Consider the following 11,568-nt stretch of genomic DNA (forward strand, 5'->3'; position numbering starts at 1 on the left):
ATACATAATGATTTCATCCACACCATAAGCATTTCAACCATGCCAACCACACCAGCTTAAAACCAATCTCAATTAATGAGTATAATGATGGGGAGGTTAGAAGGAAGTGAAAACAAGGGCAACAATTAATGAGTATAGCACTATATACAAGAGCTAAGATTCTCATTGCCATGACTTTTTGTGTCCATAGGTATTATGGTTCCCACCACAAGATTTATTTAACTGAAGGCAATAATATGTTTATGAATAAAACCATTCAAGGATTACTTAGAATACACTTGGTGTAGGTGTGCGTGCATGCAAATTTTAATAATGATCATATATTTAGTTATAAACAAGCCTTCCATCGGATTTGCAATTTTCATGTATATAAACCACGTGGAGTATCCGTTTAGTTTGGAAAATTTAGGAACATGAGCTTTAAAACCATTCAATGATTTCTACAATACTCTTAGATCTAGATTTTTGTTCCAAATGAAAACTTTTGGATGTCAATTTGTACCCATATAAGCGTTAGATAAAGTTACTTTAAGAGGTTCAATTGATCTTTTTATTTGAACCCATAAAAACTTGGCCGACATTAATGTGAATTTGTACATCAAGAACAAACCCTCATGCAAACAATTATGAGAGAAAAATCGTCGTTTAGTGTAATTTCACGGCTCAAATTGAGGAAAACCGATTGTAATTTTGGATGGCATTGAATTTGAGGATTCACCTTGAAGTTTTAGTTATAAAAAAGGCTAACCTGTGCAATTATTCAATAAAAACCGGTTGAGCTTGAAGGTCATCGTGGTGAGAAAAGAAAGTTTATTTTTGACACTGGACACACAAGCCACTTTAAAGTCACACGGCTCACTTTAAGCATTTAAATTTGGATGAAGGGACGAATTTGAGATTGGAAGGGAAGGTGGCCACAAAACAAAGTCAGATTGATTAACGAAGGGTACAATGGAATGACATGGACAAATTTGAGAAAGAAAAAGGAGGGGGAAAAGCATGATGGAAGGGGAACATGTTGAGAGAAGAGAGGCATGTGAAAAGGTAAGGGAAGCTAGTAGTCCTCGGATGCGAGGGGCTGGTGGGTGGGCTCGGGGGGCATCATGAGGCCTTCGTAGACAATACCGGCGAGGGCACCCCCGATGAGGGGTCCCACCCAGTACACCCAGTGGTTGGTCCAGTCCCACGACACCATAGCCGGCCCGAAGGAGCGCGCTGGGTTCATGGAACCCCCGTCAAACGCACCCGCAAACAGTATGTTGGCCGCCACTATTAGCCCTATCGCTAGTGGCGCAATTATCCCCACATTTCCCTTCGCCCTTGGATCTGCTGCCGTTGCATACACCGTGTACACCAACCCAAAGGTTATCACTATCTCCAATATCATCGCTTCATATCCCAGCTCCCCTGTTGACAGTGCATGCGGCGACGTTGTCTGCACCCCACACATCCTCAACCATCAAATTCAATTTTATTCATTCATCAATCCACCATAGCACATCATTAATTTAAGTTCTTGGGATCTTGTCAAGCAACACCAACTAGAATAATACACTTGTGCACATTATACAAATAGCACTAATTTGAGTGGCAAATTCTGGTGTGGTTTCTAGATACCAATAGCCCACTAATGTTAATGTGTGTTCTTTTTAAAAAAATCAATAATAAGTAATATATATAGACTGCAAAGGACCAAGTACACTTTAACACATTAACGTGAAGAATGTTAATGTGTGTTCTAAGGGCATTATAAATAAATACAACACTAAAATTGGAGTGTGATAATGTATATATACTAAACAAACGTGTGGGGTAGGGGCACTGTGATACATAACAACAACCCAATAAATGTGTGCACGAAGGTCTTTTTTGAGAGGGTGCATTTGTGCGTGCCATGTGTGTTGTCATTTGTCGTGCAGCCTTTAGGTATTGAACTCGGGTCCTCATCGTGTCTTAAGGACTTAAATATGTGAAAAAAATGGTATCATTGAGTGTGATAATGTATATATACTAAGCAAACCCAACTTAGGGGTGGGCTCGGGGCATTGTGATAGAAACATAACTACAACCCAATAAATGTGTGTGCTAAGGTCTTAAATATATGAAGAAAACCGCCTTAATTTAGCTATGGACACTAGAGTGGGCTATGCATAAATATAAGTAAGGCATATGAAATACTAAATGAGCCTTAATTTAGCTATGGAGATTGCAATGGAATAGTGCATACCATTCCGTGTGACACAAGCCTTATGAGCAAGCAAGCTATGACAGCTCCAAGGAGCTGAGCTATCCAATACACAATGCCCTTGAAGAGAGTGATGGCATTGAATTTGAGGATTTATTTTGAAGTTTTAGTTATAAAACCGGTAAACCTGTGCATTTTTTCAATAAAAACTGGTTGGGCTTGAAGGTTGTCCTTTTTCGACACTGAGAAAAGAAGTTTATTTTTGACACTAGTCACACTGACGGCCACCACATTGGCCACTTTAAAGTCACAGCGCTCACATTAAGGCATTAAAACTTGGTGGATGATGTGACAAATTTGAGATTGGGAGGGAAGGAGGTCACAAAACAAGTCACATTTAATTAACGAAGGGCACAAGGCATTACAATGACAAGAGATGGACGAATTTGAGAAGTAAGGGAAGGAAGAAGGGCGAGGGGGGCACCAAACACAAACTCACATAAAATGGAAAAGCATGAAAGCGAATGGCTCTAAGGCTACTAGCTAGTCCTCGGATAAGAGGGGCTGGTGGGTGGGCTCGGGGGCCATCATAAGGCCTTCGTAGACAATACCGGCGAGGGCACCCCCGATGAGGGGTCCCACCCAGTACACCCAGTGGTTGGTCCAGTCCCACGACACCATAGCCGGCCCGAAGGAGCGCGCTGGGTTCATGGAACCCCCGTCAAACGCACCCGCAAACAGTATGTTGGCCGCCACTATTAGCCCTATCGCTAGTGGCGCAATTATCCCCACATTTCCCTTCGCCCTTGGATCTGCTGCCGTTGCATACACCGTGTACACCAACCCAAAGGTTATCACTATCTCCAATATCATCGCTTCATATCCCAGCTCCCCTGTTGACAGTGCATGCGGCGACGTTGTCTGCACCCCACACATCCTCAAACATCAAATTCCATAGCACATCATTAACTTACGTTGTTGGGATCTTGTCCCTGCAACACCAGCTTTTCATAAGCTGAGGGCATTGCCATCTTTGCAAGACAACTACAACAATACACTTGTGTGTATGCTAAGCACATTGTACAAATAGCACTAACTTGAGAGGCGGGTTCTAGATAGCAAAGATAGTAGTGTGTGTCCTAAGGGCATCATAACTAAATTGGAGTGTGATAATGCATATATATACTAAGCAAACCCAACTTAGGTGTGGGGTAGGGGCATTATGATAGAAACATAACAAGCCAATAAATGTGTGTGCTAAGGTCTTAAATATATGAAGAAAAAACTGTATCATTGAGTGTGATAATGTATAGCAAACCCAACTTAGGTGTGGGGTGCTTAGAAGATTGTAATATAGAGGTTAGAACAGTGGTTACCATTCCGTGTGACACAAGCCTTATGAGCAAGCAAGCTATGACCGCTCCAATTAGCTGAGCTATCCAATACAAAATGCCCTTGAAGAGAGTGATGTGGCCGCCAAAGAAAAGGCCGAAAGTCACTGCTGGGTTCACATGGCCCCCGGATATGTTTGCTGCGATGGTCACAGCCACAAAGAGAGCTAGACCGTGGCAAATGGCCACCCCCACCAAGCCAGCTGGGGTCAGATCCGCTCCATTTGTCAGGCTTGCTGCACGACACACAAGAAGCCATCATAACCAAATACATAATTGACCTAATCCTTAAGAAGCCATCATAACCAAATACATAATTGACCTGATCCACAATAAAGTTTTGCGTGCCACCCAAATACATCTCATTAAGGAGCTTGAACTTACTCTCCAAGAAAATTAGTCAAGACATTATTTTCATTAGATTTTGTGGGTTTGTGGATTTTTTCAAGCAGCTATGCTAAACCCTTTGAGAAGATTTCTCTATACCCTTTACCCTTTGAGGAGGAGCCGCAGTGGAGAACCTACCCTTCAAAGCAGTGTTAACTTAAAGAAGATTGAAATCACGGTACACTTAGGTAGCTTAGAACGGCTAGAACCGAGCCAATCCAATTAATCAGCTTTTAAGCTAGCAAAGTCGAAGGGAAACTACACGCAGGTGCCGCAGAAAACTCGATTAATGAGCTCTGGCTTGCTCTAATGAAGAATATACGAAACGGAAGAGGAAGAAGGGAGGGGGGAGAGCGTTCACTAATCTAAATTAAAAGGGGATTATGTCCACGATGGGCGAAGAGGGAAGCTAACGGAGCATACCGTAAGCTACGACGGAACCTTCACCGGCAAAGACGAAGATAAGGGTGGAGATGAATTCAGCGAGCACGCACGTCCATGTGTGCGGTTTCGAGGTTTCCTCGAAAGTTCCGATGGTAATACTGAGCAAAGGCATGGTGAAGAGGAGAGGAAACTACAGAGAGAGAAGGCAATGAGGGCTGCTGAGGTTTAGAACTAAGTAGTAGAGGTAGTGCTGCTGCAGGGGCAGGACGGCCACCTTCATATAGGGGCCACCGTTCACAATAATGAATGAAACCGAAGAGCCAGGAAGAGCCAGGTTGGCTAGGCTCTATCGATGGTCTGAATTGAAGTCTCCAGAAAAAGAGAAAAATTAACCCCAATTACTTTATTAAATTGACCCCAACCATTTGATTATCCTCTGGATTCCTTGGTCCTATTTGCCGACCAAACCGACCTTTGGACCCCACCCTACTTCCTTTGGATTAAGATCTCAAAGTATATCTATAGTGTTGCACTCTATAATAATAATCCACTCTCTTCATTCATCTCCAATTCATTATTTTCCATGAAATGTGAGGGTATATTACACAAATCATTTTGTCCAAACTTGGCCCTTCTTTTACTAGGCCTAATTTTACATTCACCCTCCTTGTGAAGTGTAAAACTCCATTTTTCAGGATAATGCAACATTTATTGTTAATGTATTTGCAATTAAATTCTCCTCTGAAAAATAGCCTCGTAATATAATTATCATAATGGCTTGGAAAACCGCATCATGACTTTCTCCCTTTTGAAAAATTAATTACTCTAATGGCTTGGAAAACCGCATCATGACTTTCTCCCTTTTGAAAAATTAATTACCATAATGGCTTGGAAAAATCTAATCATTGCCAGTTGTTGTGTAGGAATAGCACCTTTAGATCCGGGTTGGGGAGCTGAAGGTTTGGGGAATAGAACCTGTAGATTCGACTTGGGGAGCTGAAGGGAAATATAGCAGAGTGGGAGTCCTAGGTAGATTAGCTGGTCTACTCCACCTCAGTGTTCGTCCTTCCCAACGATTATACAAAGCTCTACACATGGGGAATGTTAAAATCGTTTCATCTAGCAATATCACTAATGAAGGCAACCCCTCTCAAAAGGCCTTCCCATCCTGCTCCACAAATTTTGGAAGTCAATAGCGACAACCTTGAATTTTCTCCCACCAAAAATGCTTCTCTCTCTCTCTCTCTCTCTCTCTCTCTCTCTCTCTCTCTCTCTCTCTCTCTCTCTCTCTCTCTCTCTCTCTATAGCATAGCATCCCGTATGCTTGTCTACTAATACTCTACCTCCACACTTCTTAATCCCAATGTATTCAACTAATGGTTCTTTTGCCTAAGACCTCCATGCTCTTCCATTGTCCACTACAATTTCAAAAAGTAAGTTTATATACAAATAATAACAATGGAAACAAAGTTTCTAAATCATTTTATATGGGAGTTACATTAGGTCATCCTTAAGAAATGGTGTAATTGTTACAACACGCATAATCATGTCCCGATCGACATGCATGATTGACATGCATTGTGAGCTCCAAACACATGCAACATGGACTCCTTAGGTAAAGTCATTGGCTACTAATCTTAGATCTACTACTTTGGACCACTCCTAGAATGGAAGAAATAGACATGCCAAGCTTAGAGTATGAGGCCACCTGATATGCAGACCACTCACAATAAGACTACCACCACCACATCTCCACCATATGCATCCCATATGATGCACAATACTAGCGTTATATACAATGGTACCATGCAGAGTACCACCCTAGAGGCTCAGCCCTTCACAGCATGCCTCATAAGTTAGTGTGGATGCAAAGTTGGCTCAACATAGTGTTATGCACACCTCAATCTTTTATATAGGGATAATCATGCATCCCATATGATGCATGGTACTAGAGTTATATATAATGGTACCATGCACAGTACCACCCTAGAGGCTCAGCCATTCACAACATGCCTCACGAGTTACGGTGTAGATGCAAAGTTGGCTCAATATGGTGTTATGCACACCTCAATATTTTATATAGGCCTCGAGCCCTATTAATAACCTTGATTTTATGGTAACTTCTCAATAGTAAGGAGACAAACCTTATTACACTACCATGGCCTGTAGAGTTTAATCCATACCCCCATGCAAGGGATGTTATAAACTTCTCAATAGTAAACAAACAACCCTTATTACACTACCATGGCTCGTAGATTTTAATCCATACTGCCATGCAAGGGATGTTATAAACTTCCCCCTTTAAGTGCTCGCCTCCATAGAGTAATGGATTACCTTCAAGAGATTTTATTTGTTCTTTTTAGTTGGTGTGATATTTCTACAAAGATGATTCAAATGCTTACTTTAGGAATCATTACCATTGGCACCCTTTGAATTGATTATTCCAACTAAACTGCATAAAACACGAGGTTAGATTTTGACTTATCTCAAAAAATTCTTTTGTGTAAGTCATGTTTAATTCCTTTAAGGATATCAAACATGTCCACATGCATGTTGACAGTTTGCAACAATCTTTTTCTTAGTTTAAAAAAACCAATGATCTCTACCTTCAAATAATTTGTTGGTTATTGGAAACATTTCACTCGTTATTAGGGAAAAAAACAAAGGTTATTTTTAGTGTAATGGCTATTTTATGATGTTGTGTTAGGAAAAAAAAATAGAGGTTGTTTTTAGAGTAATGGCTATTTTATGAGGTTCTCTAAAAATTACTGAACTATTTTAAAAGAAAATTTTCCCATTTTTTAAAATAGCTTCTTTCAAGTGAGATATAAAGAATATATATGCAAAAAATACCTTCTTTCAAGTGAGATGTGAACAATATAAATGCAAGAAATAGCTTCTTTTAAGTGAGATATAAAGAATATATATAAGAGAAATTTAATAAAGCCACTATCTATAAATATACCATAATAATGAGGTTTTAACTTATTACATTGTTTCTTGTATAAGTAACCAACCCAGTTCTATGTAGGGATCCTTAGGAACCAAGTTCAACATTGAGAAAAGATGACTATAATATTTTATGATTCACTTATCACTAGTTCACTTACCACAAATAACTTGGACGTTGTTTTATCACTAGTTCACTAACCACAATGACTTGGACATTGTCTTATCCATATATAAACTCGGAAACCCCCTTACCTTGAGCAACACTTTATTAAGCCATTGAGGATAAATAGACAAGTTCTCCCAACAAATAAAGACCCAATCCTTAAAGATTCCTCCAGTAGATGTATAGACTCCCTCCCTACTACAAGATAGTTAAATAAAGACAAGCTAAATAAATAACCAATCCTTAAAGATTCCTCCAAAGATGTATAGATTCCCTCCCTAAAAGATAGTTTTTATGGTTATGAACATTTCAGCTAGTGTCAAGCCATAGCTTTCTTAACCCCACAATGTAAGGAACATTTCAGTTAATGTCAAGCGATAGCTTTTTTGACCATAATGCATAAACTTATCCAAAAAATACTCTTGTCAATCATGTGTTTCTCAAAATGGCATGTCTGTTTGACCTTGAGTAGCATAAACCATCCATAAAATACCTTTTCATGACACTTTGCATGCTCGTGTATGTGTGATGATTCTATTTTGATCTATTTCCCATGAGGGAAGATGTAAAGGGCAACGTTTGTAAGTGAATTCTTCATTCAGCTTCCATAATCTACTCTTCAAGAACGCGTGACCACATCTCTACTCCATAAGTAAAGACATAACTTGCAAGAGAAAGTACAAGTTATTGGATCACAACTTCCTAGTTATATCTTAAGCTTAGAAAATATTCTTAACCCATCAACTTCATCATCAGTGTTCTATCAAGGGTTACTTTCACCAAACTAAGCACCTTATGACTTTAGGTTTATTACACATAAGAACTCATATCAAATGATGGTGAATTTTAAAGAAACTTATTCATAATAGTGATTATCATAGATACAAATTTTCCAGCTAAAATTCCACTTCTATCAATGGCCGTCTTGGAAGAAAATGGTCTAAATATCACATTCATTAGCATATTGCCTTTCCAAAAAGGTTACATAGGTAGATATTTTACCTTATTGGTTAAAGAGATATCTCATTTTTTTTACAAGGGTCATAGAGTCATCCTAAGTTTTTGTAGATCCATTTGGTTATGCATCACCCAAAGATATATTCATAGGAGTTCATAGTTTATGGAAGATATTCACCAACATTCTAATGTAAGACCAATTGTTTCACTATATCAACAGATCAAGCAGTAAGCATATACATTGTGTTTCAATGATGCAATAAAACATCAACATTATTATGAGTTACTCTAATTTATATATCAAAAGTATCCCAAGAAAATCCATTTATAGTTGAGATAAGACTATTGAAATTTCCATGTAGTTAGATAGAATCAAGGAGAGTTTCTTCATATATAGTCTCTACTTGAGAGTCCATGTAGATACAAGGCTAGTCATGTTGTATGCATAAACTCCACATTCAATATAATCCATTCTCTTGTCAACCTTCTTTTTAGTCAACCAATCATGATGGTACCATAATTATATTTTATATTCCCAACATCTCCTACACAAAGAGGAATCTCTTCTTAGACACATGCACATTAAGATCATCATTATGAGAACTATAGTATGCTCCATAGGTCTGATTTCAAATAAGCCTTGGCTCTAATCCTAACCATTATGACCATGTCTTAATACTTAACACGTGAAGTTTCGATTACAAGAACCAAGGCTAATAAAAAATCACCTTAGAATAGGGATGAGATGCACCATGAATTCAATAGTGGAATGTGTAGGGTTCAATCTCTGGATCCAACAAGAATTGTGCATGGGCTCACACCCCTAAGAAATAGAGGAAAATATCATTCAACTATGATCAACTAGTGAGTTAGAAGATTTAGCATGTCCCATACTACACCAAACACCACCCTACTCAAGGGCCTATTGAAGGGAATTTGTCACATGGGCATGATCTTTGCACATAGGTATGGGCTCCTAATCCCCAAGATTAGAGTCAATAAGACTAAGAGAGAAATGTTTATATAGGAAAACCTATCTTGAATCTTTCTATTATTGACACATTAAAGCCAATACTGTTAAAAATGTACTTTTTAGGCTAATTACATGCACACATGCTTAGCCCTCTTAAATCCAATCACATGCACACATGCTTAAACCTCTTAAATCCAATCACATGTAGACATGATTAACCTTTAATCATTATCTATCTTATCTAATATTAAACTAATTAACAAGTAATCTATCCTATAGATTCCACTTAGGCATCAACCTTAGTAAGCCAGTAAAGCCCCACTAATCCAAGATAAAATAGGGTTACAAATTAGTCTCTCCTTCTAGAATTTATTTCTCATGAAGTGCCTTGACTTATCTTGATTAAATCAAGTGAGCCATACACTTAAAATAATTGACTTGACTAGTTTAATACTATCAACAAATAAAGAAACATTATATATTTAAGAATTCTTTTCTTGTAACTAATAATCAAAAGTCATCCACACTAGGATATTATGACAACTAATGTCTACATAAACAAGAAAGAAATTAATAATCAAAATTCATCCACACTAGGATATTATGACAACTAATCCCTACATAAACAAGAAACAAACTCCTCTCGATAAATTCTTATATGACAACTAATATCTTCATAAACAAGAAACCAACTCCTTAAGAGATTCTCCAATATGAATCTCTACCAAGAGATTTAGCCACACACCATCATGTTGATCAACATCAACAGACTACCAAATTCCATTAACCATCTAAGGTCCAAAATTACCAAGATTCATGAGCTTGATTTTCCTAAGAAAATGCTCCATTGGTAAAATTATTATTAGCAAGACCTAGCCATATGAGAAGACTATAAACTCTAAAACATAGTTTAGAGTAACATATCAATCTTCACAAAATGGCAAGAACATACAGATTTTTCACAGAATGATGTTTAAAAAAAAGTTGTGTTCACTTGAGTATAGTAAGAAAACATAACATAGAAATACCCATTGTAGATAAATATTTGAGAATCTTCATCAAGGTAAATAACAACTTCTAAATGTAGAATCTGCAAAAATGATTGTCTGAAAGTTACACTATCTTGGCACCTTTTTTCCATAGCTAATACTAAACTAGAATCTACTAATCAAAATGGCTAAGTATTAAAAATCATGGGCATAAAACTAGTTCTTAACCATGTGTGAAAACTAGAAACAAAACAATCGCCAACCAATACCCTAAATAACTTAAGCACATCCATAAGCTTCTTGAGTTGCTTTCTATGCATCCAACTTCTAAACTCTTGTATGAAAATTTATCTATCTATAAATCAAACTCTTAGCTATCCTCATTGTGCCCAAAATGGATGGTTACCAATCATAAAGAAAAGTGTATGGATGGTTACCAATCATCAAGAAAATGGATGGTTATCAATCATCAAGAAAAGTGTATTAACTCACGAGATGACAAGGTCTCAACCTAAACCATCTTGGACAAACTTGTCAAAATAATTCCTTTCAAGATCCCATCATTACAAGATTACTATTAACTTTGATAGAGTCTTACTTTAAAGGAAAATAACATCATGGTCTCTAATTATCAATAAAAAATCAATCACATGATTGGGATTAATTTTGATCATATCTCAAAAAATAAAATTTTTTATCTAGCTTTAGAGACTTGACATAGTACGACTTTTTTTTTTGGTAAATTTGGATCCCATTCTCCTTCAAAGGAACTCCCTTCTCAATGAAAAAGGGCCCACAGGGCAACACACGTTTTGAATTTCTCAAAAGAATAATTGATTCTCAAAAAGCAAACACATAATTAGTAAATCTTTTTCTAAAGGTCATGCATGATTCATTAAAGAAGAATGATTAAAAATAATTCATTAAAATGGATTAACATTCAACTATGCCATAGATTTTAGCTTATTAAGAAAATTAGAGGCTATAAAAAGGCAAAAAGTTGAAACAATATTAAATAAAGTAGATGCTAACTTTACCACTTTAACAACAACAACACATGGGTACATAACATACTAGATACTATAGATGTACACATGATTCTCTTGCCAAACCAAAGGAGGGTAGGCAATGTTTTGCTAACGTTATACCTTGATCACCACTTATTACACAATCAATGTAGAAGTTCA

General features: G+C 37.5%; 1 protein-coding gene across 2 annotated transcripts; it reads right to left on the reverse strand.

Annotated features, from left to right (window-relative positions):
- Positions 1-793: 793 nt before the first annotated feature.
- Positions 794-4,693, reverse strand: LOC147625085 (aquaporin TIP1-2-like). Of its 2 annotated transcripts, none has more exons than XM_086818341.1 (3): positions 4,387-4,693; positions 3,562-3,812; positions 794-1,435 (listed from the first exon to the last, which is right to left on the reverse strand). In XM_086818341.1, exons 1-3 carry the CDS (start codon positions 4,517-4,519, stop codon positions 1,055-1,057), a joined length of 765 nt encoding a protein of 254 aa, XP_086674467.1. In that variant the 5' UTR covers positions 4,520-4,693; the 3' UTR covers positions 794-1,054. The 2 variants fall into 2 exon arrangements, with proteins under 2 accessions (XP_086674467.1, XP_086674466.1); XM_086818340.1 differs by lacking the exon at positions 794-1,435 and adding an exon at positions 2,563-3,106 and having other exon boundaries at positions 4,387-4,685.
- Positions 4,694-11,568: the final 6,875 nt, after the last annotated feature.

This window comes from Cibotium barometz, chromosome 24 (assembly GCF_041138505.1).
Source record: "Cibotium barometz isolate CiBa-2024 chromosome 24, ASM4113850v1, whole genome shotgun sequence".
Classification (NCBI taxonomy): Eukaryota; Viridiplantae; Streptophyta; class Polypodiopsida; order Cyatheales; family Cibotiaceae; genus Cibotium; species Cibotium barometz.